The sequence below is a fragment of the Martes martes genome, assembly GCF_963455335.1.
Source record: "Martes martes genome assembly, chromosome: 13".
Classification (NCBI taxonomy): Eukaryota; Metazoa; Chordata; class Mammalia; order Carnivora; family Mustelidae; genus Martes; species Martes martes.
Window position 1 is genome coordinate 47,555,920 of NC_137901.1, and position 26,863 is coordinate 47,582,782.

At 51.1% G+C, this 26,863-nt stretch overlaps 1 protein-coding gene across 2 annotated transcripts in view; it reads right to left on the reverse strand.

The window, feature by feature from the left end:
* Positions 1 to 26,863, reverse strand: part of CABLES1 (Cdk5 and Abl enzyme substrate 1) — a gene marked incomplete at its 5' end in the record, with an annotated part of 111,535 nt that overhangs the window by 3,410 nt on the left and 81,262 nt on the right. For both annotated transcript variants that reach the window (XM_080822023.1, XM_080822024.1), the window contains 5 exons: positions 1,159 to 1,366; positions 2,575 to 2,681; positions 16,357 to 16,460; positions 17,529 to 17,685; positions 19,051 to 19,147. In XM_080822023.1, coding sequence (XP_080678149.1) covers positions 1,159 to 1,366; positions 2,575 to 2,681; positions 16,357 to 16,460; positions 17,529 to 17,685; positions 19,051 to 19,147 — 673 coding nt within the window. The remainder of the gene's footprint in view (positions 1 to 1,158; positions 1,367 to 2,574; positions 2,682 to 16,356; positions 16,461 to 17,528; positions 17,686 to 19,050; positions 19,148 to 26,863) is intronic.

Consider the following 26,863-nt stretch of genomic DNA (forward strand, 5'->3'; position numbering starts at 1 on the left):
TACCCCGACTGTCTCCTCAATCTGCCTCTCGCACTCTACCTGCCCTTAGCACCCAGAGTCAGGGAGACAAGTAGGGACAGTGCCTCAGCCCAAGTCCACGGAAATGACTCTCACTAGACAGCCTGAAGCCTGCCTACCCTGCCTGGCCTGTTCCTTCCCACAGGAACCACAAGAGAGTCTCCTGCCCACAGTTCCCCCTTCTCCTTCTGCCTCCTGACCAACCCGGTACTTCCCCACATGGCTCCCTATGGTATGATGTCCCTCCCCACCCCATCCTTATGTTGGCACCCTATCCCCCAACATGCTGATATTAGGTGGGGGGCTCTGGGAGGTGATCAGGCTGAGGAGTGCAGTCCTCGCGATGTAAGAAGAGAGCTGAAGGCTTGCTTGTTAGCTTTCCCTGCCATGTGAGGACACAGTGAAAACCTGTCCATCACAAGCCAAGGAGAGGACTCTCACCAGGAACCGAAGCAGCTGGCACCTTGATCTTGGGCCTTCCTAGCCTCCAGAACTGTGAGAAATAAAGGTCTGTTGTTTAAGCCGCCCTGGCTATGGGATCTCGCTGTGGCAGACAGAACTAAAACACTTCTCTTGGGAACTGTGGTAAGAAGCGTTCTTTTCAATGGCAACTGTCTCCTGATCTGTTGGTTTTTACTGTATCTCAAATTTTCTGACTACAGGCACTCACATATCCATCCAAGATCGGGGTCTCCTTGCTTTGATGGGGCGCTCCTTTAAAAGCAGGAGAAACCACTCAATCAAACCCATGCCCTTCCTCAAAGAAGAGGCAAGTTAAGACCACAGGAAGCCAAGGTCTGTTGAGCCAAAGTGTCTGACGGACGTTCTGTGGTCACAACGCCCCCTAAGTCCCCTTCCTGTTACAATGGCTTCTGTGACTCTGAGAATAAGTTCGCCCCTCAGGGTGTCTGAAAATGGATTTTTATAGCCAGACCCAATACTGGGGATCTTTGGTCTCGTCAAAGTGGATCCTCCCTCTGTTCCAGAACAGCCTGAGCTGGGGGGCCTGACCGCTGCTGCAGGATGACCTCCCAGTCCTGCTCTTTCAGTGGCTACTAACAACCGGAATTCTCCCAGGCAGGATCACCAAGCAGGCTCTTCCCACGTGCTCCCTCAGCCAACGGGACTCAGGTCACTCACGTCAATTAAATGCTTGACTTCGTGTTTTTTGAGGTCACTTCCGATTTTGGCTGCTAACAGTACACACGCTCCAGCACAAAGCTTCCGGTTCTGTTTGTTTAGCTTTCCCTTGAGGGCGAGCTTCTCAAAATAGACAAAGGCCATGGCCACTGTGGGCTCCTCAAAGCCACAGTCCTCCTGGGCAAGCTTCCGCATCTCTCGCTTCAGACTAGAGAAACACAGGAAGAAAGGAACATTATTAGAAGTTGGGAGTTTCAGAGGACTCCAAAGAAAACGACTAGTCCATCCTGAAAGCCTTTCCTTTTTCTCATTCCCAGAAGGGTGACGTGGAATGGGAACAAATCCTGAGGAGTAAGAACTTTCCATTCCCTGTGGGCAACAGACTTAAGCTGCTAGAGTTCTTCTCTGTTGGTGGAACTGGAGACCACGTCAACAAGGGACACGGAAGACCACACTGAACCCAGGTGGTGTCTGAGGGTCTCTGTAAACTAGGCGTAGAGCTGTCCAAAGGGAAAGAGGGAAACTGAGGGGTATTACGATCAATCCACAGCAACACCAAGAGAAAGAAACTAGGTGCTTGGTATCAATTCTGCTGAGGGTCCGTCATGTTCAGAAACTATGGCAGAAGAGGGGTTAGGCTAACAGCACAACGGCCAGTGTACTTAAGAATGCTACCCAGCAAATGGACACAGTGGGAATATTCCATTTTTCTCACATCTTTGGCTTGGAACATGCCAGAGTCAAATCGGCACTGGGCTACACAGCATGTAAATGCTGGCACATACTCCCACGCTGTGTTGGCATATAGTCTAGCCTCTGTCACCATGTGCACTGAGAGTCTGCCCTGCTAGACAGACGCAACCCCAGGCGGCTCCTCTCTGGCCCGGCACATGTGGGTCACTACAAAGTCAATCCAATCTGCTGTAGGGGAAACATGGGCCTGATTCTGCTCTGGCTGCTCTGCTAAATGCTTAAAGGTAGTGCTTGGCTGGCAACTCTTGGGTGGAAGGCTGTGGGCAAAGAATTCCCTCAAAGGCTATCAAACCAACTCTTTTCTGTCTTGTCTACATTTGAGAAAGCAGGGAACTGAATGTTTCCTATTCCGAGTTCTCTGTAACATAACCCTGACTGAAAAGCTGAGCCTCGGACAGTAGGAAATCATGGTTCTTTCACATAAGGAAACTACCCTCACACCCATGTCAACTCGAGTTGAGAGCTCCGCCTTCTGCTCTGCTTCCCTCAGCTCTCGCTCACGGAGGCAGGAGCCAGCCAGAGGTGGGTGAGCCTTTCCTCGCTGCACACACCTGTTTTATTTCCCTGAACTACACGAGGAACCTGCATACAAAAAGTGAGCTGAAAGCATGCCAGGAAGAGGGTCTGAGTGGAGAGTTCAAGTGGATGTTGAGTCTCACGTACCTCCTTATTTTGCTGAGTGTCAACTTAATGTGAGGAAACTTCTCCTTGAATGTCTCATTCATGTCCTTCTTGAGATCTGAGGGCTTCACATAGTCGATTACTGTGGTCTGTAACAGATCGGGCAACTCGGGTCACTCTTTCAAAAAAATTTTTGAAGAGTTTATTTATTTGAAAGAGAGAAAGAGCACGAGTAGGGGTGGGAAGAAGGAGAAGTAGACCCCCCACTGAGCAGGGAGCCCAACACGGGGCTCGATCCCAGGACCCTGGGATCATGACCTGAGCCAAAGGGAGTTGCTTAACCGACTGAGCCACTCAGATCACGGGTTACAATTATGTGCACATTATGGCTATCTTACAACTTTTGACAGCACCAAGCAGTGAGGAAGCCCGGAGGAGAGGCACAGCAAGAGCCCCGCTGAGCCTGAGCGCCTGAAGGGGACACAGTCTCTGGAACACAAATCTGTGCTACAGCAGGACCAGGCAACGTGGGGAAGCAGCAGCCTCCAGACAGTCAGCAATCAGGGTCTGGCAGGAAGGGAGCCCCTCTCTCAGTTCCTGTGCTTTAGCCTGGTATTCAGACAGCACAGCGTTTAGGGCACGGTGTGGGCACCCACACACGAGGCTTCAAACCACACTTGACCATCACTAGTTGTCCAGCCGTGGGGCGTTATCCAATTACCCCAAACGTCAGGTTCTACATCTATAAGATGAAAGCAGCTAACAGTGCCTACTTCACATGGCTATTTGGAGAACTATGAGACATGTCAAGGGCTCTGTGCAGCGCTTGGCATACAGCAAGCACTCGAGAAATGTTAGCGATTTTCTTTTTCATTGTGGGAAAATATATATCACACAAATATACATCACACAAAACTTAGCATTTTAACCATTTTAAAATACATGGTTCAGCGGCATTCAGTACATTCATGTTGGTGCGTGGCCATCATCACAACTTTCATCATCTTGCAAAACTGAAACTCTGTACCCCTTCATCAAGTCCTTATTCACCCCCCACCCCAGCTCCCACCGACAACTGCCATTCTGCTTTCTGTCTCTGAACCTGACTCCTCTTGGTCCCTCATATGAGTGAGATCACAGTGTTGGTGTTGGTCCTTTTATGCCTGGCTTATTTCACTCAGCATCATGTTCTCCAGGGTCAAAAAGTGCAGCAGGGGTCAGAATTCCCTACCTTTTTAAGGCTGGATAACCTTCTGTTGCATGTACATGATGTCCGCTGCCAGTAACAGTCCTTTAAACCCTGGGTTTCTTCCTCTTCCCCTCCCCTTTTCTAAGTAGGCTCTTTGCCCAACACGGGGCTTGAACTCACAACCCCAAGATCAAGAGCTGCATGCTCTATGGATCGAGCCAACCAGGCACCCCTCCCCTCTCCCTTTCTAATCCTAGCCATCCTTGAAGAGTGGTTCCTTCGAGCCCCTTCTGAGGCTTCTGAGGCCCCGGGTCTTCCTGGCTAGTCTGCACTGCACAGTATTAACTCTGAAGGAAACACGTCTCCGGCCAGGCCTCACTAGGTTAGCCTCACTCCTCCTCCTTGGAATTCTGCTTTTGAGGGGCAGCAACAATGCCTGACGCCTCCCTGGCTGGCTGGAGGCGATAACCTTCACCAGGCAGAGCCCGAGAAAGGAGCAAGCGCAGATTCTGCTGAGAAGGCCCGATCCTGGGGATGGCTTCTGCGGCCTGGCGCCTTCCAGGGGATGCGTCACCACTTTCCTCCACGGCTCTAACACCAGCAGGGGGCTATCCGTAAACACCTCCACTGAAAGGTGCCTGGCTGGACAGGATTTTAGTACAGGCACGTGGAAGGTCTCTGGTGTGCGTTAATAACCCAGAGGAGACGAAAAGCCAGCATGTCCCCACTCACATTGATCCTAACAGCACCTTCATACCAGCAGCTTTGGCGAGTAAAAGCGAAACCACAGCAAGACAAACTCAAAACGGTTCCGCCAAACTTGTTCAGGACTTTCTCAGATTCTGAGTGGAAGCAGACTTGGTGCAATGCCAAGAGCTCTTCCGTGGCGCCATGTCTCTCTGGCCCGGTCAAGCTGGCCCAGGACATGCCCGTTCCGGGAGCTGCCCTGTGCCCCTGCGATGTGCGGGCAAGGAGCCAAGGGAGTGGCCCCGTGGCCCCGATGTGCAAACACACGCATGCACACACTTGAGGTTTTGCTGGACGCCCAGAGGAGGGGAGCACTGGACATCATGGAGGCCGCTCAGTGTCTCGCAGAGTGGGCGCTTCCCCTGTGGCAGCCCTCCAAGATGCGTTTATCATCCCGAACAGACGGGGTGGAACAGGATGTACGATTTTTCATTTAGGAAACAGGCAGCAGAATGGGGAACTACATCTAACACGGTTACCTCAAGCTGGGCCGGCTGGCCGATCAGCCAATTCTTCTGGTTCCAAAACACCCAGCCCTCCCTCCTTCTTCTACCCCACACAAGGCATCCCAAACTCTCGAAGACAGCCTCTTCTGCTGGTCCTCGGTGGATGAAAGTCTTAAGCAAAGACTCACCAGCCCTTGCTGGGGACTGAAGCCCTGGGAGCTCCAAGCAAGGATCTCCTGGAATGGGAAGGGGAGATCTGGAGCCTTGCGAGGATACTCTGCTGGGCGGTGTTCTCTCTCTTAGCTTCAAGAGGAACCTGTGAAGCAGCCGCACCAGCCACAGCAGCTCTGCTCTATCTTCTATGGAGCTACACACACCATGGCTTTCCCGCGGCCAGAGAAGCAGCCTACAGCCGTGAGCCGTGAGCCCCATCTCCCAGATGGGGAGGCAGAGGCTCGGAGCAGGGAAGGGGCAGGGCCAGCACCAGGAACTGGGGCTCTCAGCTCGCCACTCGCACTGCCTTCCTGCATCTCCATTCTTCATCGGGCTGAATGAGCAGGGGAGACAGCTCGAGACTGCCGGCAGGAAGGAAGGGCCGGCTGGCGGAGGGCAGCTCTGCCTCCAGCAAGACGGCGGCCCTGAGAAAGACGTTTGGCCTCCCTCGGCCTCGCCTCCCACATCCCTGAAAAAGGATGGACACCTGGCGAGAATACCTGGTGCGGCTGCTTCACAGGTTCCTCTTGAAGCTAAGAGAGAGAACACTGTGTACCCAAAGGCCACCGGCGAATCAAGAGCACGGAGGCAGGTGATGGCAGAGACCAGGCTGCCCCAGGTTCCCTGAGTCAGGGCATGTGGGCAGCACCCTGGGAGTCATCCGCATGGTGAGGCTGCCCAGGGGACCTGCACGCCCAGCAGAGTATCCTCGAGGGGCTGGCACCCAGCCATGGTCTGGCCCGGAGCCACTCTTGTGGGGTCACCTTCTCCCAACCTCCAGTGGCCTGTCCCTCTTCCAGTGATTGGCCTTCACTGCACATGACAGTCCGGACAGGGGACTGTCCAGGGAGGATTCCAGATACCGTTCCAGCTATTTGTGGCCTGCGCACCGGTGCAAGAAGGCACCACTGAAACAGAAACCGGGCTTCTGGTTTTCCTGCTGCCAAGAAAAGTCACGGCAGGAGTCCTGAAGTCCTGGGTGCCTGTTCTGCTGGTGGAGATCACAGCAGGCAGCACGGATCTGAAGCGGCCTGAAGGCGGCGGTGGCACTGCCATGTCTGAAACTGGCAGCTGGTGCCCGATCCCAACCATCTTCCGGGCTCTGATCAAGGACGAGGTCAGGCAGAGGCTCCCCTGGTGGCCTAGCTCTGCAGGGTGGTCCTGGGGTCATTCCTGAAATCCCAACTTAGGCAGTCGTGCGCGCCTCCCCAGTGACTCTGCAAGCTGTTCAGTATTCGGTGATAAATCCCTTATAAACTAGCTTGCATGGATGCTGTTCTTTGTAACCGAACCATCACTGATGCACACACTACCTTCACTGATCGCCTTGATTGATACCCTAAGTGAATCTCACCTGGGAAGACATGGGATAAGGGCAGAGCCCATGGGGGATCCCCTGGGGGATAAGGCCCCGATATCATCAGTTCCCCAGGGTGCCGAGACTTATCCCGGGGGCCCTCACACACCATTTCCTGACCAGACTGAATTTCAGAAGGACCCCATGAACACGGATGACCCAGTTCAGCCTGTAGCCCTGGGCCCAGGAGAGACTGTTTTCACAAGCAACTCTGCCCTAGCCTGCCCTAGCTCTTGGGGTACAGATCCAGAGCCTACTATTCCTGAGAGTAGGAGTGGACACGTGCATTTACTTCCAGGCCAGTCCTGGACAGGTGAAAAGAGGGTGGGCCAGTGAGCTGACACGGAGTCCTGGGCCCAATGCCTGGCTTCCAGCGTGGGCGGCACATGGCAGCTGCAGGGAGAGCCAAGCCCTCGACTTCATCTTCTGGGTGACAGAATTCCTGTGGATCCTGGCTCTGCTGTCCAGAGGTACAGAAGCAGCACTCTGTCATCCTTCCTGTGTGGGGTTTCCAGCCTTACAGTCATGTCCATGCCACTGCTCCTGGCGTGGAGTAGAAGCCTGCCGGGAGCCTCACCCTTCACTTATTTGGCTGACACTGGGCTACTCCGGGTCATTTCTAAAGTAGATATGGTCTATTTGGGGGTGGAGGATCTCTGCAAACCTCTGTCTCTGTCGAGGCCCCCGATTTCCTGACCCCCATGTGGCTGGCAGCTGTCAGGACATGTGGCGGGGGAAGGGCTCCGCTGGACATGGGAGAGCTGAGCCCAGCAGTGCCAGGGTGGCTACTCTGGGAAGTCCAAAGGCATCCGGGGAAGGAGAAGAGAATATAGACTACTGGACGACCGTAGCTGCCGCACCTGAGGCAGGGGCCCAATGAGGCCATCATTTCAGTCCATTTGCTGACATATGGCAGTGGGGTAGGCTGGCCTCTGGGGCAATGAAAGGCCTCCATGACTTAAGACAGGAAGAGGACGGTGGTAAACTATGGACGTCAGTCTGAGCACCCCAGGAAGGCAGAGAATGCGAAAGTGGCTGCGTTCAGTTTCCTGTGGCTGCCGTCACCCAGCACCACAGGCTGCGCGGCTCAAACAGCAATTTATGGTCTCTCAGTTCTGGAGGCTCCGGGTCTAGATCAAGGTGTCAGGTGGGCTCTGTTCCCTCTCAAACCGTGGCTAGAATCCTTCCTTGCTTCTCCCAGCTTCTGGCAGTCCCGGGCAGCCCCTGGCTTGTAGAGGCATCACTGTAGTCTCTGCCAGTCACCACCCGGTGCTCTCCCCACGTCTGTCCACGTGGCTGTCCTCTCTCTGGCTCTCTGTTTATGACATCAAGTCATACTGAGTTAGGTCCACTTACTCCAGTAAAACCTCGCCTTAACTGGTTTATACCTGCAACATCCTACTTCTAAAATAAGGGTCCAGTCTGAAGTACTAGGGATTAGGACCTCAGCCTGTATTTTGGGGGGACACCTTTCACCTCAGTGCAGTGGTGTTTGCTCCTAATGGTGCAGCTACACAGCCCTGCCGTGCTCTGATCCCAGCTGCTCTTCCCAGGCTGGACACGGCTATCCCCACGGGCCTTGGCTTCTACCCAGGCAGCAGGCACTGTTGGCCTTGGCCTCAGTGTGTGGGAACTCTTCCAGTTTCTCCTTTCTCTACCTCCTCTCCTTGCTGGGACGGCTCTGTCTTCAGTCTTGCTGTCATCTCTGCTTCTCTGAGCTGTGGCTCTGTGGGGGAAGATCACAAACCGTGGAGCCAGAGGCCCCGGGTCAGGCCCCAGCCCCACCGCTCAGGAGCTGGGTGGCCCAGTGAAACTGCTCCGTGTGCTGTGCTGCAGGTCCTTCCTCTGGCTTCTCAGCCATCTGCTTCACGTCGGTAGCTGCAGGGCACCTGGACATCTGTGGGGCTGTTTCAGTCTGACTTAAACTCAGCTGCTTGGGGTCCACAACAAGGGCAGCTGAGTGGGCAACCCCTAAAGCGACCATCTGCTCCCAGCCCCATGCTCGCCTGCTGCACCTTGAGCCCACTGCTCCTGAATGGTGCTGCACCGCCCAGACTCTGGGTACTGGCTGAATCACCCCGAGTCCACAACCACCAGGCCAGGCAGTTTCCAGAAGGGATGACAATTCTTGCTGTCCTCGGCTCCAGTTCCTGTTGAGAAGCACTCTCTGGAATGTACGCAGCCACGATTCTCCTGCGTGGTCCTGTCTCGAGGGTGCCTTATGACCTCTTGAAAGGCAGGACCTCTCCACCACCCAGAAGGCAGCTACCCTCTTTGCAGAGACAGAGGTGAGCCGAGGCGGCAGTCCCTGAGGCTGAGCTGCACGCACAGAGGTACGAAGGGTCCCCAGTTACTCAATCCTTCTGGCTTCAGAGGAAATGAATTAAAAGTGAGGCACTGCTATATACCAGCTCCCCTATGAGTCTGACTGTATAAAGACTCCTAATGCCCAGGTTTTGCCAGCATGTGTTACTACAAATCAAAACGCTATGAAGCTGGTGTGGTTCCTTCCTGGCCTGGGACAGACTCAGTGGCCACTGTTTTCAAAGCCACCTAATTCCAGACCACGGGATTTGCCAGACGTAGGGCTCCTTATGGTCCAGGGCAGAGGCTGACAGCTGGGCCAGGCCACATGGTAGACAGAGAGTTCCAGCCCCATGGTGCTTGCCGTTCCACTCTCAGTATGAGAGATGGCTCAGGTGCACGGTCGTGCCACGGCCTGCCCACAAGGAAGCTGTGTGCACAGCTACAGAGGAGGCAACAGAGGAAAGTCAGCTGGGAGGAGACCATCCCAAATGCACAAGGTCCAGAGATGCAATTCAGAAAGTGGCCTGACCTGCTAGAGATGGGAGTCAGCGTCAGGAAGGCCTGCTGTGGGGCTGACACCTCAACTACCTTCCAAGGCGACAGGAAAAGATGGTGAGACCAGACCTTAGTTATCTATCTGGAAGAGTCTACCACATCTATTGTGGACAAAAGGAGGTATCTTTTGCTTTTTAAAGAAAACAAAGACTGACTGACAATAGGAGGGAGGGAAGGGAACTGGGCCTCCCCGGGCTCACAGCAGCAGACACAGTGCTGTGCAGCGGGGGCCTCAGGGGGCTGGATGCAACAGGAGATGGTGGGGGCAGGTGAGGCAGGGAGCAGAGGGAGCAGGGGTGTGTGGAGGGTATGCATACCCTAATAATAGTGCTGGAGAACAAAGAGGGTCTCAGAGCTGACAAGTTGCTGGTCTACTTTCAAGAGAAACAATATAAAAGGTGCTTCCACTTCTGGGCCCAGTAAGTCCCTCCTGCCTTCCTATCCTCTGCCCTCCACAGCTCCCCAGGCATTCTTGCGAGCAGTTCTGAACAGATGTGCTCTTGCTGTAGACTCAGCTATGGTTCCCCTCTGGGTCACAGGAGCTCCCGGGGGCAGAACGTTCCAAGGGAAGGAGGGCTAACTGGCAGGGCTCCCTGCAGCACCTTCCAGCCCCGATGGCCCCCGCACAACTGGGGCTCTTCCACCTGACTGCCTGCCCCACCCACATCCATGGGCGCCCGCTCAGGTCGTTAAGCCAAGCAGCGGCCCTCACTCCATCTATCTAACCACCAGCAGCTGGGCATTTTAGCTCTTCTCGGCATTTCTCCTTTTCCCTAAGAGGACAGTAAATCACGAGGAAAACCGTGGGAATGAGCGGAGGGCCTCTGCAGCCTGGGGCAGCATCTCCTGCTATTTCTACCCATTGGATTCCAAATCCGTGACCCTGGATTTACTCTCTCCCTTGCCCTGAGAGGAGCAGCTCTTTAGTTTCCTTCACTAAAATGAAACCGTGTGCAAATCAAGGAGAGAAACTCAGGGAAAACTACTTCTGTCTCAGGCTTACACCACCAACGTGGAGATGCCAGGAGACGCCCAGCAGGGCCATGGTCTCAGGCATTTGTAGGATACAGGAACTTCTAGAGTAGTGTCTTCACTCACACCAGAAGACACCGGGTGGGTGTGGCCCTGAGGGCACTTATGCAAGCGCGAACACACACACCACATAGTATTTGGACGTACTTGTAAACACATGCTCCTTAATTAAGCGGTCACCTCAGAGCAGGAGCTGATGAACCAAGCCCGGAGAAGCACAGTAGAGACACAAAATGGTCACTGCAAATCTGAGACAAACATGCAGAAATGAAGCAGATGCTACGGCATCTTGCATACAATGTAAAGCTAGTATTTCATTTTGTATTATTTTTGTAAGAAAAGATGAAAAAAACCCCACAATACTGATGCACACTACAACGTGGATGGACCCTGAAAACATTATCTAAGTAAAAGCCAGACACAAAAGACCGCAGAGTGTATGATTCCATTTTTATGAAATCTCCAGAACAGGCAAGTCTATGGAGACAGAAAGTAGATTAGTGGTTGCCTAGGGCTTAGGGGATGGAGGGCTGAGGGTACAGGGGCTTCTTCTGGGGATGATGAAAATGTCTGAAATGCATTATGGTGATGGCTGCACAACTCTGTGAATGTTCTAAAAACCACTTTATTATACACTTTATTATTTATTTTTAGTGGGCTCTATGCCCAATGTGGGGCTTGAACTCACAACCCCTAGACCAAGAGCATGTCCCACCGACTGAGCCAGCCAGGGGCCCCTATACACTGTACACAAGTGAACTGTATGCTATGTGAAATATATCCAATAGAGCTGTCACATACAACCCAAAAAAGCCCTAGATCGAGAAAACAACCCCACCACAATGCAACAGGGGATTCAAGAAGGCACTTTAACACTTGCACCGAAAGCTAGTGGGCCTCAGAGATCCCACCGCTCAGCTCCTATGCAGTGCCTGGCAGATCTTCCCTAGAGCTGGGGAAGCTCTAAGGCCCTTCCAGGTCTCAGGGGAGGCCCAGCAAAGGTATTACTGTAATGACTTATTACTTTTCCTAAACTGAATGAGCTTCAAGCACCTTGCAACCTGAGGGCCCTGGAAGGAGCCTTACACGGGAGGAGCCCCTGGGGCTCACGCTGCTTTAGCTTCTCTATAAACCCACCCTGCAGACAGGTAAGTACCTAGTCATCAAGATGGCTTTCAGCACAAAAGAAATAGGGTGAGGGAAACCAGAGCCCAACCGCCTGCCACACAGAAGGTTGACTTCGCCTTCCTTTTATTGAGTCTTGAATTTCCCACTGCTCAGCATCTCATACTGTGCTGAAAAAGCTCTAAGACATACTCCCACAACGCTGGTCGGGGGTGGGGGGGGACCTGGGGGTAGGAAGGAGGAGTTTTTTCCTAGGAGCAGTTAGATTATAATATTAAGTAAATACGTGAATAGGCATTTTATCAAGATCAATCCAAGACCTGTCCTCTCGAGATTTACATACCTACAGCTATCTGTCGTAAAGGTTATTAGTCGGTTTTCCTTCTGATGTCAAAACAGTCTGAGAGGGATTTCTTCCTGAGACAGGAAAAGGATCCAGATATGCGTTCAAATAACATTAATTTTGTTGGCATTATCTCAGTCAGCTCTTTTGCTTACTTTCTCCTCTTAATTGCTCTCCACACCCAGAAAGGGAAGAAAAAACAAAACCACTACTGGCTTCAGCTGCCAGGTTCTAATGATAAGCAACCACTTTCTGGCGAAACTTTAATGACAAGGCAGGCGGCGCACAGAGCAGGAAGCACCCGGCTCCGACTCGAGGCCTCGCGCCCACCCTCACCACACTGAGAAACACCATCATTAAGCTAAGGCCCTGCGAGAACCTGCGTGTAGCCAGGAGGCTCAACATACTTTCCTACTCTGTGGTCACCGTCTAGAAACTTCAGGGCCAAAACCACAGGGGCAGCTGCGACTTGGGTTTCCAGACCTGCCCCAGGAATTTTTGTTTTTTTACTTCAAAATGTCCCCTTTGCCCCTTCCCAGCGGCCAATAGTGGGAGGGACTTGCACAGATCAAAGTTAAAAACCTGTGTCATTCCGAATGTAAGGGCAGTTCTAAAGGGCTCCCACTTAAACTTTGTACATGACAGGTTTCTTTCTAGGCCTCAGGGAAATGTTCACCTCTGGAACTCTCCCACTTTTGAAGGCATGGCAACTGTGGCCATGAGTGGCCTTTTTATCTTGTACTTAGAACACACATGAATGAAAATACACACCCAGCCACATCCTGGTGAGTTACCACCACTTACACTAGGATCCAGAAGGCGCACTCCTGGGTATTTACCCAAGAGAGATGAAAATGTCCACGAAAACACTTGTGTAAGCATGCCCATGGCAGCAATGTTCAAGGCATCCCCTCCCAGGAAACCACCCAAATGTCCATCAACAGGAGTGGAGATAAATAAACTGGGGTACGTCCAAACAAGGGAAACCTACTCAGCAATTAAAAAAACCCGAGCTACTGATAATGTCCAACACGAGTGAATCTCACCTATTAAATTCCGTGAAGAAGGACAAAAAAAAACTTTTTAAAGAAGCGCATAGTATATGATTCCACTTACATCAAGCACTGGAATAGGCGAAACTAGTTTACGGTGACAGAAGTCAGAACAGGATGTATGGGAAGGAACTTTCCAAGGGGAAAGAAATGTTCTATCTTGATTAAAGCAGAGGCGACAAAATTCATGGAACTGTACACTCAAATGTGTGTGTTTGATCATACGTAAATCACACCCTAACGTGAAAAGAGAAAACAAATGGCGGCTGGGGGATGCGATGGGGTGAGAGGTTTAGCCTGTCACTTTCTGGGTTGCTTGATTCTGCAGAGGCCACATGAACATCTCAGCCCCCGAAACGCCATGCAAACAGAGCACCCGTGAACCCCGGACAACAGCCCCTGGGACTCAGGCTCGAGGCCTCCACTAGGTTGGCCTCCCCTGAGCTGCGCTGGCAACCTAAGGGAGACAGGCATTGGCAGCAGGACCTCAAAGGCCTCGGGGGCCAATATGAAGGGGGGTGGGCAGTGCTGTGCAGTCAGCCTGGCACCTGGCCAGCACCCTTGCCCAGTCTTTCAGCAAAGGCCACACCAGGAAGCCCTGTGGGACGGCACAGAGGAGCCGGCTGCACACAGGTCTGACATCTGCCTGCAGGGGGCGCGCTGCCAATGATGAGGGTTTGCAGACCAGGAGAAAAGCTCTAAGCTGGGTGAGCTTGTCTGGGCTGAGTGCCTCTTACCCACCCACCCACAGGCCAAGATGGGCCCTGGAGCCTCAAAGAGGGTTTTCAAGTAACCATGTTACTTGGGTCATGTAACCGTGTAGCTCTGTCTACCCTGGTAGCTGGTGCCTATTACAAGCACAGCTCCGTGTGCCTGGGGTTCAGTAAGTATGGACAACCTGTCAGGATGATTGTTCTATGGGCTTGCCTTCTCCACTTGTGGCTATGTCCATGTGCACACGTGTAGAGGGAAGGACGGGGACTGTCACTGCTAAAAATACCAATTTCCTACTTGCCCTCACTCACCTCTTCACAAGACAACAGGGGCCTTTCCCACCAAGGCCTGGAATGGCTGCTCCTTACTCCTCACACTCCCTTCAATGCCATTTCTTCAGGGAGACCTTCCTTAAGGTTGACCTCCCACCTCCACCTCCATGCCCTGCTGCCATCCTAGCACTTTCCTTACCCTCCTCATGACCGCAGTGACTTGGCTATTTGCTCACTATCTGACTTCTCTATGCACAGTAAGGCTGAGGAAAATGGGGATCGTGGCCGGTTTGTTCTCCACTATAAGGCCTCAGTCAATACTGGCTGAATGGGCAAATTCTGTATCTTCAAGCAAACCAACAAAAGCCAAAACCAAAACCCCCACATGTACTCGTGCAAGTTTGATGTATTCGAGACAGCCTTATGATGCATGCTTGCTTCTAGAGAAGTCTTTTGGGAGCCAGTCTGAGTCTCTCTGTGACATAGGACACGCATGGCCCTGACAGAGAGGAGGATGCTGAAAAGTGGGTGTCCCACATCTGATCAAAGTACCAATCTCTGTGGCCAGAAGAGGAGATGTACACCTTATGGAACTGACCAGAAAATGCGGTTCATGAGCCATTTCATTCTCTAAAACACGTACTATTACAGGAAACAGAGGTTGCAGATGCAACCTGGTAAGATGAAAAATGAGCCAGCTGGGAACATAAAACAAGGAGGACAGGTCATATGTGCTGACTTGGCAAGCCATCTAGCACACTGCCCAAGGAGGAGAAATCGCTCATGTGCACAGGTGCGCACATGTAGTCTGTGGCCCAGAACCTTGAAGTTCACAGTGAGATCATTTAAAGAAAAAAAATAAATAAGATCTGGCACCAGCCTGCCACCAGGCCTACCGGAGAGGTCAACGTTTTCGCCAAATGTAATGTTACCTAGGGAAGAGCTCCCTGCCAAACCCCAGTCAAAAACAGTGCCCTCTCTTATTCTCTGGGTTACTTAGAAATCTGTTAAACTGTTGGCCCAAAGAGTCATTTTCACGTCCTCCCCTGAGTTCGGCAGTTCTGCCCCCAACTGCTGAGAGATGTGGGAGTCACGGGCCGAGTGAGAAGAGCACCGAGCCAGGAGTTTTGGCCTCGGCCCCCCACTTCCTGTCTGTCAACCGTGACAGCCTCACTCAGACTCCCCAAGCCACAGTTTCCTGCCCATTACTTAGTAAATAAGGCAATGAATAACATAAAGAATACTATTCTTACACAAGTCATGACGTTCCAGTTGTTCCCTCCTTGACATTAGGGCAGTGATTCTGGTCATTTATTAAACACTTATTATGTGCTAGCTTACATGAATAAGGCCTGGTTTTGTAAAAGTAACAACTAATCTTAACAGGTCACAGAGTGGAAAAAAAAAACATACATGGCTCTGGTTCTGCTTTTTGTGTTAGGAGGTGGGAAATAAAGATGGGAAAGTGAGAAGTGGGGCAATTTTAAACTCAGAGCCTTCGGTAATTCATTCTGACTCAGCATGGCATATTAGAATAGAATTTATGCTGGAAGCAACTGGCAAGGACCTGAGTTCTGCCTGGTATTTCTCTGATGGCAGATACTTGCCGAATGTTCAGCTAAGAAAGCGAGGCTGGAGGGTAAAAGCCCAGCACTGAGAACTCCCAGTTCAGAGTGAGTGTTCAGGGGCCCTCTGAGTAAATGGGCTCCCACTCTGGTCTCTGCAGACACAAGAGTCCAGAACAAAAAAAGGACCATTTGCTCATTCCCAAGGCCAGGGCTGCTGAGAACGGCATGGGCTGGGGAGGAGTAAGGGAGCCGGAGTGGGATGTTCTCAGCTGTGCCCACCTCCTCTGGGCCCATCAGGGAGGGGGTGGAAGCATTCTGGGTCGGTGCTCTCCTACCTGGTGCCGTGTGCAGCACGCCTGGCCTGGCAGCCTTCTCTCAAGCCCAGCTCTCCCCTCCTCCCACGGCTGCCTGGGATCCGCCTGCCACGGTGTTGGAGCAAGCCTGCCCCAAGAAGGTACACAGGACCCAGCCAGGCCCCACGGGTGTCTGGAGAAATGGCGGACCAAGTGGTGGGAAATGGTGGTCAGCCAAAAACAGAAACCAAAATTACACAAAGGGAAAAACAGGAAGAGTCCAGGAAGTAAAAACGGCAAGGGAAGTTTTTGCATTTAACGCCCACAGTGGCCTACCTTCATTCCCCCAGGAAAGAATTCTGTCATCCAGAGCCCAGTTCCCAATGATTGACTGGAGTGCACGTGGAGGCCTACAGTCACCAGGAACTCCAGACAGAGCCGTGAGCAACCCACACTGGGGAGTCCCCCAGAAGCTTCCCAGGCTGTGCAGTGTTTGAACCAGCCCCCCGATGCCAGAGAGCAGCCACCTGTTAAAGGTGAGCACGCTTGAGGGGGCAGCAGGGTGAGGCTGAGGGGGTCAGCACACAGACCGTCTCTCCACCGCTACTCACCATGTACGAAGGAAAGATCAGAACTCGCTTGTGCTTGCCACAAGGCCACTGGGGGTCATCCAAGAGATTTGGGTCATAATCCATGAAGTCTCCCAGGTCGCTACCTGAGGATCCCACACAAAATAATCAATAGGGGTCCTGGACTCCCTGAAGCAGAAGCAGGGGGGCGAACACCAAGTCTAAAGTTAGGGTCTCAGGTTGTTGAGGCCAGAATCACGCTGCCCACTCTGCCCCTCAGGAGACATCCCTACAGGCCAGTGAAGGGTACCCCCCACACGAGGGGTCACCAATACTTAACATCCTGACAGGTTCTCCACTTTAGAAAATTATGTATCACTCCCCAGACCTGGGAGAGCACAAACCCTCGTGAGGACAAAAGATGCAGCAGGCACTTGGGTTACAAAATGGGGCACCTAGAAGGCGCATTTGCTGAACCTGCAGATCAAACGAGTCACTCAAGTCCTGCCTCTCGAGCCACTCACTTCTGGTGTGAAGGCTTCCAGGCGGACTACTGTGTCTGCACAGAGGTCAGAGCGGGCGCCAGTGCCAACAGCGGTCAACGGCCAGAGCTGGCGGGAGCAGGAGGACAGTGCTTCCAAACTCCGCACCTGGACAGGCCCGAGGAACTTCCCCGTCATCTGGAGTTTCTCTGACAGTGGACATAAAACTGTTTCATACAGTTCTCTCCCTTGTTCGCACCTTACAAAGGTTTGCAGAGGCAAAGCTAGAAGCAAGCAAGCCTTCCTTCACGCTCACAGGGCCATGTTAGCTCACCCACTAGGGGAATCACCAAAAAGTTCTCACACCTGATCCAAATCTGAACACTAGGAAAACAGCAGCAAAACCCAGGCTGAAGTGAGGAGCTGAGTGGTGGGGAGAGGGTGGGAGAGAGGGCAATCCGGCCATGCCTACGGGTGCAGGTGCCTTCGGTATTTCTCCTTGCAGGAGCTCCGGAGTTTGTGGCTAAAACATCTCCTTGTTAAGGTCCCTCTGTGGCCCGGCCATGAACATGTATGGCCTGAGGCTGGACTTGTCCCAAAGTCACGTGGCGTGTGGGATGGGCTCAGGCTCCATCCAGAGGCCCTAGCTCCAGTCTGTACAAAGGGAGACCCCGCCCACACAGTGCACCGAGGCACCTTCTCCACGTGCTGCCCGGCCCCGCCTGAGGTTACCTGTGTCCAGGCTCCCCTGGGTGCTGCTTGCACGTCCTATGGAGAGACTTCGGTGGCTCAGGTTACGGAACTGGGAGAAGGAGGAGGCGGAGTCTATGGTATTTCTCCGGGCTCCAAAGGCATTTGTGGGTAACAGAAACTGCGTGTAGGAAACAGTCTAAAAGGTGAAAACAAAAATGGACAAAATGGATTACTTCCAAGCCATGAAAGGTGTGCATTCAAATTCTTACATCTGCACTTCTAAAATCCAATGAGATCGGGGTTGAAATATATTTTGGTACTTATTTGCACCAAAACCTAACCTCAACTGACATGAGGCTACACAGAATTTTAATTTATTTCACTGTGTGCAAATATTCACATTATATGGTAGAAACAGCAGTGTTTGAGAACTATCCCAGAGGCACTAGGATGTTGTGTAATACCCGAGGCACATACCACACTGTCTTTATTTTTTTCTTTTTTTTGAACACCACACAAGCTTTATAACCCACCGAGTACAGAATTCCAGAACACATCAGGCCCCAAGAGTAATCATAAGGGGCTTTGGGCTCATTCTTGTGTCGACACTCCTCACTGTCCCTTTTACTAGATGAGAGAAATGAATTCTTGCCCTTAACAGTTCCCCAGATTACTGCTGATAATGAAGGAATTAATGTCACCACAGAACACCCCTGTATGTTCTGCTGGCAGATGTGATCTCTGATGCTTGTCTCTGGCTCACCTCCCTCATTCCTGTGTAGACACTCAACCTTCAGGAATGGACACAGAACAAGTGTTTTTCTTTTCACCTACTTGGAGAAGCCCGGCTCATACTCCCCTGCTTGTGAGCTCAGGGCAGATGACACCCGGACACAGTGGTGACCAACTGTTCTGGGAGAGCGGAGATGGGGAGATCAATGGCTGCCCCAGCAGCTTCAGCTGGAAGCAAACTATCCTGAGATGGCTTCCCCAAATACTTGCATCATCTCCATAAACGGGCTTCTGAAGGGTTTACAAAGACTGCCTGGGTCCAGCACAAAAAGGTCAAGTTCATCTTTGAATCTTCACCCCTCAGATTTCCAGGCAGCAGCTCACTGGATTGCACATAAGGAGGAATGTGACGGCCTTACCGCTAGGTGCTCACTAAGGCTGAGAGACTCAGCTTCTCAGCATTGTGGGAAGCCTCCCCCATCCCTCACACTCAAAGCAAACTTCCTAGTAGCAGGAATGCAGCTTGGTGACACCATCAGCTAACGCATGTCCAAGCCACTTGGTTCTAGAACATGCATGTGGTGTGGGGGATACTTGTCAGTATCCTGCATTCCATCATAAATGGCACTGGTGGAAAAATACTCATGCTGCTACTTCCTCACTGGCTCGGTGGGTTCCCGAGTGCAGGCTAGGGGAGTGGGGGACAAGCTGGCCCAGACCTGGTTCGTCCACCGTGAGCAAGGACCGTGGTCTGTCATGCTGCCTCCGGTCCTGACCCACCCTGGTGGTGTCAGCACAGACTCGCTGACTAGAAGCTAGGAAGCCTTACCTTCCCGTCAGCTCCCAGCTCCACACCTTCAAGTCCAATAATCTCTTTCAAGCTCACGGCACCTGTGGACTGCTTCCCTCCATCCAACTTCAAATCCCTGGGGAGGACAAGCCCAAGAGAAAATGCTTTGGTTTGTACCCCAAAAAGCCACGATGACGTTTACTACACAAGACACCAGTCACACTGATGAAAACAAGCACATGGGCTCCGGCCAACAGGGCATCCCTCTGGCCCTCCTCGGGGGCTGGTTAACGACATTCTAAGGCAGTTCCACCTTGTCTCATCCACTTTGATATAAACGAAATCCAAGCAAACGGAAAGCCAGAAGATGAAAGGCAGGCTCAGAAGCCGATGGACCACTGGCAATCCTTCGGGCAAGGCCCCTCCACTCGCAGTCCGCTAACAGGAAGCCAGGGAGCATTCCCCAGGTGTCACGAGGCCAGTGGTTCTCTTAGGCTCTGGCTGCTGGTTTCATTTTATTTTATTTTTTTTTAAAGATTTTATTTATTTATTTGACAGACAGAGACCACAAGTAGGCAGAGAGGCAGGCAGAGAGAGGAGGAAGCAGGTTCCCCGCTGAGCAGAGAGCCCGATGCGGGGCTCGATCCCAGGACCCTGGGATCATGACCTGAGCCGAAAGCAGAGGCTTTAACCCACTGAGCCACCCAGGTTCCCTGCTGGTTTCATTTTAAAGCTGGCAGAGACCATCTCTCCTCACCGCCCCTTTTACTAGAAGAGAGAAATGAATTCTTACCCTAAACAGTTCCCGAGATTACTGCTGGTAATGAAAGAATTAATGCCACCACAGCCACCCCAGCCACCTCGCCAGGGGACCTAAGAACATGAGCGTCTTAGAGTAATCTCCAGTACTAACCAGCATTTATACAGCACTTTACAATTCACAAAGACTTCCACACATTGTCTCTGCCATGCCTTAAGATGACCCTATCAGACAGGTACTGCTATCATTAACTTCTTTTACAGACAAAAAACCCACAGGAGGCTGAGTGGTTTGCCAAGGTCAACAGGAGAGGAGGTTGTAGAGATGGGGTTTGCATCCAGCGCTGTTTCTAGAACACAGCGTTGTGACTGATGCAAGACTGAGCTGGCTGTGGTTATGCTCAAGTGTAACTGCTTACATTGTCAAGGACAATCCCCCTCCTTATGGTGGTCCTCGGGCTTGGCTGCTGATTAGAATCACGTGGGGAGCTCTGACAAACCAGCACTGCCTGGACCCCACCTGCAGACATTGTTTCAGTTGGTATGAGGGGCAACCTGGGTGCCCGTTTTAAACACTTGCCAGGGGATTTTAAAATGCAGCCTTGTTTGGGAAGGACTGTCTTCCAGTTTCTGTCCCTAGGATGTGGTGCTTGTGAGTCAAAAGTCATCTCAGGCTGGCAGTGCTCTTGCTTTGTGGCCTGGAGAGAGGCCCCACGTTCAAGGGCAGGCTCCTACAACCCAAGCAAGAACAAAAAGAACGTAAAGGCAAGACTCTCCAGGCCAAAGAAAAAGAATTCGAGGAAAAAAAGAGGGAGCCGGGTGAGTAAGGGAAGACAGACAAGGAGCCTCCCCTTCTGGGAAGGAAAACAGGGATTCTCTGATTTAGTTGATCTATCACTGGCTCTAAAAGCCTACCTCTAATGCAGCAGTGTGATTAACGACACTTTTAAAAGAAACAGCCAAGGGGCACATCTGACTTGATTTTGGGCTCAGATCATGATCTTGGGTCCCTGGGATCAGCCCTGTGTGGGTTCCATGCTCAGTGGGGAATCTGCTTGTCCCTCTCCTTCTGGCCCTTCCCACTGCTCACGCATGTACAGGCTTGTTCTCTCAAAAACAAATAAATAAATAGACATTTTAAAAAAAAGGAATAACTAAAATTTGCATCCAGTAAGTATTGCATTTTTTAAAGTAGTCTCCTTAGGACACCGTAATATTGCCATGCTCAAACACTGTGGAGCCCATCCCAGTCTGCAAGCTTTATATTTATACACATTTTTATTCTAAACACTATTACTTGAATTAGGGCTTTCCCCCTTCCCCCCAGCCTACTGAACACAGACTATACATGACTGTAAATGATTTCAGGTAATTCCAGACATCAAGCTCACCCACTAGGGATGGTGCAGAATAGGACAGTAACTCACAGAGCTGTAGACACTGTTAGAAGGTGCAGACCATTCCATCCAGAGCTCCAAGCATATTGTGAACAATGGGAGGACTCTGGGCATGTGCTTGCATTCTCTGGAGGTGGGGGGGGGGCTCTTCTGTGGGGGGACTGTGAGATCCAGGATGACTGAAGTCACGTCACTTTATAAACATGCCTTGTGAACAGAGACCTGCATTCCAGGTCCGGATTGCTAATCTGCAGCTGGAAAGACCAGGCAAGCAGGCGGGGAGCAAAGTGGGGCTCAGCAAGGCCACCAAAACCCGGGGATGGCCCATGCCAGAGACCACCCACCCTGCTGCCCCGCCTCCTGCGGGAGCCGTCCAGGCGGCCGGCCCTCACAAAGGGAAATGCCATCAGAGCAAGAACCTGAACCAGGCACCGAGGCAAAAGTGGCCGTGGCTGGCAAGGAGAAAGGGGATGGCCGTGGGAGCCCAGGAGGGGAGCGGGTACAAAGACGGCAGTGCCTCGCATTTCATGAAAGGATCTCCGGCTCGCTTCCAGGACATCCTCCTTGCCGGAAGCGCAACCCAGCGGGCACGGGCCTCAAATTCCCAACTCCCAAACAACTGTCTCCTTGTTTCCGTTTTGCCAGACAGAGAATGTTATTTAGGGCTGAATCTAATTTAAAAGCAGGGCCTATCTTCATGGGGTAAGAAAACCCAAAGAAGTACGGATATTAAAAATATGCCCATTTTAAGGGTGCTCCTAAATGGAGAGCCGGCTGCAGGCAGGGACAGAGGCTCATTCCATGTTTGTGTCCTACCTACACAATGTCTGATGTGCAGTATTTACTTGAAGAAGCCAAGTAGCCTGGCTCTTTGCTGCCTCACCAGAGCTGGTTTACACAGATGGCAGGGGCGAGGCTATTTTTCTATCATGCCTCATACCATCGGTCTCAATTTGCTCACAGGCTCCTGCTTCCCTGGGCAGCCTTGCCTTAGCCAGGGGCCCCTCCGTGCTGATGTACACAACCCAGGTCACAGAAGGAAACCGGCCATGCTCAAACCACACTCCCCTTCCCGATACCGCCCCCGAGGGAAATGCAGCCCTAACACGCATTCAACTTCATGTGCGCACAAACAGCCGAGATGCCTCTCATGAGATAAATCCCAAAACGCACTTAAACAAACAGGGCAGATCCAGGGAGTATTCTAGCACCTCGGGACACCCCGGACCACACAGAGGACAAAGGGTAACAGGCACAGCCCCACCACACATAACCACGGGAACCCATCTCTCGAAAATGACTGTGTGGGTCTGTTCCCTGCAGCCATCACGTCCCACAGCCCTTCACTTGTATCATTGTCCTTTCTCAGTAACTAAGGCCAAGCTGAGTCAGAAAACAGGCCCGGAGAGCAGTGGGTCCACCCTCAACTGCTCCTAGGAACAACGCAGACTGCTCGTTATGGACCGGCCCTGTCCAACAGTGCTTCCTGCAGCGATGGACACATCCTCTGTCTGAGCTGTCTGATGTGCTAGCCAGCAGTTCTATGTGGCAACAGGGTACTTGAAGTGCGATCACTTGACTGAGGAACTGAATTGTTTATTTCATTTCATTTATTATTTATTTAAAGATTTTTATGTCATCTCTACAGCCAACGTGGGGTTTGAACTCTCAAACCCAAGATCAAGAGTCACATGCTCTACCCAATGAGCCAGCCAGGGACCCCTCATTTTAGTCAATTTAAATGTAAACAGCTAGCTAGCAAGCTAATAACATAGCAAGCGGCTACTGTATTGGACCAAGTAAGCCTTCCACAAGCAGCCTGGCCACTGCCTCGGGGTTTCAGGCCCGGCTCACTGGAGAAGAGACTGTGTCAGGTGTGGGAGGTGGGAGGTGGGAGACAGGCAGGACCCTGCAGATGGAGCAAGCACAGGACCACCCTCCGTGGGGAGGGAAAGGACGACAGTGGGACTCGTGTTCAAAGGGGACCCACGCTCCGCACCCCTTCAACACTCTGGAACAGGGCTCCTGACGGTGATAAAATGCACATCCTAGGTGAGGCACAGAGCAGCAGGGCCCCCAAATCTGAGGCATGAGAGAAACTCCAGGTCCTTTACACATCCTGGTGGAGAAAGAGGAGGATATCCAGTGATGATTATGTTTTAATTTCCCTTAAGTCTTGGGGAGGTGGGGCACTAATAGTTCATATTAAGTTTTTGTTTTTTTTTTTAAGATGAGACATTTTCCGCACACCACATCTGGTGCCTTCTATCTGCTCCATTTGAACTTCAAAACCTCATCCACGTGGTAATAAATATATCTGCTCCAGAAAACCCACAGCTTCATGGCAGTGGCTGAGGGCAAACTTTCCAATTTTTCTGCCTCCCACTCAAGAAGAGTTTGTCCCTAACTTCCGGGCTGCTGTTTTGGTGGCACTGAATTAGGAGCACACTTGTACACACATCTGTTTGCATGTGCATGTCCACCGATCGAGGCCCAGATCTCATCTAAGCTAGGTCAGTATGTTGGTTTCCTAGCTTTTTATTGTCTCTATATTAAGATTTTTGGCATCTGAAAATGGCATCTTTCATAAAGAGGCTGACAAACTTTTCTAGGTTGCTTAGCTAAGTGCTTGCTGAAACCTTGTATTAACACGAGCCACATGAAAATGCTGTTATTTGCCCATTTTGACCTATGTACACAGAGACTGCAAGCACTTCGCGCCACCTGATTTACAGGTAAGGCAGCTGCTCAGGACTGTAGGCGTGACTGTAAACCAAGCAAGAGACTATGGCCCCGGACACCCCCGGTCTGGGGATCCAGGAAGAGCTGCCTATAGAAGGGAACTGTGAACGGTCCTGCTGCTTCACCCAGAAAGAATCTTTTAAAAACTTCAGTGAAAAGGGATTAAGCTGAAGTCCCCAGGGAGTCATGATAAAATCTTGATGTTTTCTTTCTAACATCACTGTCCTGAATTCTCATTAAAATCGTGTATGAAAACAGAAGTATCTGTTTGGCTCAAAAGCCAGCATTAACCCTCCCGGAGCAGGAGAGAAAACTGGAGAACACGGAACTGCAGCTGTAAGTAATTGAAAGCAGAATGAAGTCGGACTTTCCAGTTTCTTTGAAAAGCCTAGGAGATTATTTTCCCCAGATACACGTAGAGTCCAAATATTAATTTATGTTCTGCCTTCTTCTAAAAATGGCATGGAGGCAAGTTCAAATACCATATGTGGATACTGGCCAAAGCTGTGTGCATTACGGTTTACAAGCCGTAGCTCGCACTCACAGACAGACGTGGCTAGGCAGGTCATAGGGAAGGATCTCATTTGGACCAATGCACTAACAGAAGCATCGGTCAGGAACCATGGACAATGCAAGGGTCTGTTTTCTTCTCTTCCACAGGCCCGGGTGACGCTATAGCTCAGACCTACTTAGCTGCAAGAGCTCATTTCTCATCTATTCAAGTTTGTTTTGCAGAGGCTGTAAGCAACAGACACACTTTGAAAACCCAGCACAAAGGTTTTCTTACAAAGTCTGGCCGATGGGGATGGGGGTGGCTGGGAGATGGTTTAAGGCGGGACGGTGCAGGGGCTCCCAGAAGATGGGGGAAGCAATGAAAACAGAAGATGAAATGCATTTGGGGAGACAGCCAAGCAGCAGTTATGCCCTTAAGCGAGGGGCAGAAATAGAGGTTGGTTCTTTGTGGAGTGAAACCCTATTCTTCTTAGGATGGGCCACAAGTCACTGAGTGTAGCTCTCCTTGAAAGCCTGTGACTTGGTGGTTGCAAACCCCCCCGCTGGACCTGTCTTGGTTTCAGCTCTCATGGCAAAGAGTAAATGCAGATGATTCTGCAGTTGTGGAATCATCTGGTCAGAGCAGATGGCCAATCTAGATATCCTGGTACCCAAAGGGGATTACCTAGGTCACTGCCACCACACTATGGCCAACTCCTGATTTCATCGTGTTTAACAGGCAAAATGATCTTTCATTACCTTTTCTGATACTCATGGAGCCATAATGCATGGAACTGATCAAACCAGATTCCCTATTAAGTAACAAGAAGTTTCAGGATGCCTGGGTGACTCGGTTAAATGCCTGCCTTCATCTCAGGTCATGATCCTGGGGTTCTGGGTTGGAGTCCCGCATGGGGCTCCTCGCTCAGCGGGGAGCCTGCTTCTCCCTCTGCCCCTCCTCCCCTGTTTGCGCATGCACACACGCTTGCTCTCTCTGACAAATAAAGTCTTTAAAAAAGAAAAAAAAATAAGTTTAAGGTAAGCCCTTTCTCTTAAGGAGTATATGATTAGTGAACCAATGTTACTCCTAATAAAAGAAAGGTATGATTTAAATACTTAACACTGGAAAGTAGATGGAACTGTGTGAGTAATCCAATTAACTAGTTTCCAGGGCTTTTAGCTTCCAGGATGGCCTGACTGCCACTTGTGATCATTTAATGGTGCTCTAAACTTGAGACCTTGTAATGCCACACAGAAACACCACTGGGCACTTGCTCGTTAAGGGACAACAATAGTTTAAACACTTTGATGCATAAATAATTTAAAAGCCAGTTAAATATTAATAGGATTTCTAGATCTTAAAAAAAAAAAAAGAAAAAGAAAAAAGAGATTTACTGCAGAGAGCAAAGCTTGAAAGCTGGATTAGGAAATACCACTTGTGAGCTAATTTTAATTAAGAGATTATGCATCAACTGGAACTCAGTGATTTAAGTATTTATCATAGTTTAAGAAGTCCTATGTGTCGCCTCTTCAGATACAATACAGCTGCCATCTTGGACTGGGTCTGCTTACTTGTATCAGAGGAGAGCATTACACCACCACAGTTCAGAGTCAATGGAACAAAGCCCAGGGCTGACAGGAAAAAATGAAATCAAAGCAGCTTTTAGTCTACAAGGCCTGCGCCTCACACTCAGCACTCCATCGATAAGCCAGCCCCCCAAGGGTAACTGGCAGACAATGAAGCGGTCTTAATGTAGCTTACACCAAAATCTTTGTCTAAAGGCAGCTCCTATAAACAGCCGGATAACGGCATGATTCATCCATGAGATCATTCCAGAATCTGTCTCTGTGTGGGAATATGGTTGGTGTGAGGAAAGAAACACAATTTGTGAATGTGTAATTTTCCACAACAAAAAAGAGATGTTCTGGGAGAAAGTGGGTAGGGAGGAAGAGGGGGATGGCAGGGGGCATTCAGGCTTCCAGGCCCCCTCCCAGAAGCAGCTGTTCTCTATGGCTGATCTCTCAATGATCAACACTCAGGAAACAGACCCAAGAGGATGACCTCATCTGAAAGGCCCCCATGCCAAAAGCTAAGAAGGACATAAACAAATACCATGTGGGCACTGCTATTTATTTTTTTAAGATTTATTTATTTATTGGGACACCTGGGTGGCTCAGTTGGTTAAGTGTTTGTCTTCGGCTCACGTTATGATCCCAGGACCTGGATAGAGACCAGCACTGGGCTCTTTGCTTAGCAGGGAACCTGCTTCTCCCTCTGCCTGCCGCTCCCCTCTTTCTCTCTCTAGCAAATAAAATATTAAAAAAAAAATAAAAATAAAGGATTTGAGAGAGCGAGCGAACGAGAGGGGAGGTGGGGAGGGAGTGTAGAGGGAGAGGCAGAGAATCTCAAGCAGCCTCCCTGCTAAGCGCGGAGCCAATGCGGGGCTCAACCTCATGCCCCT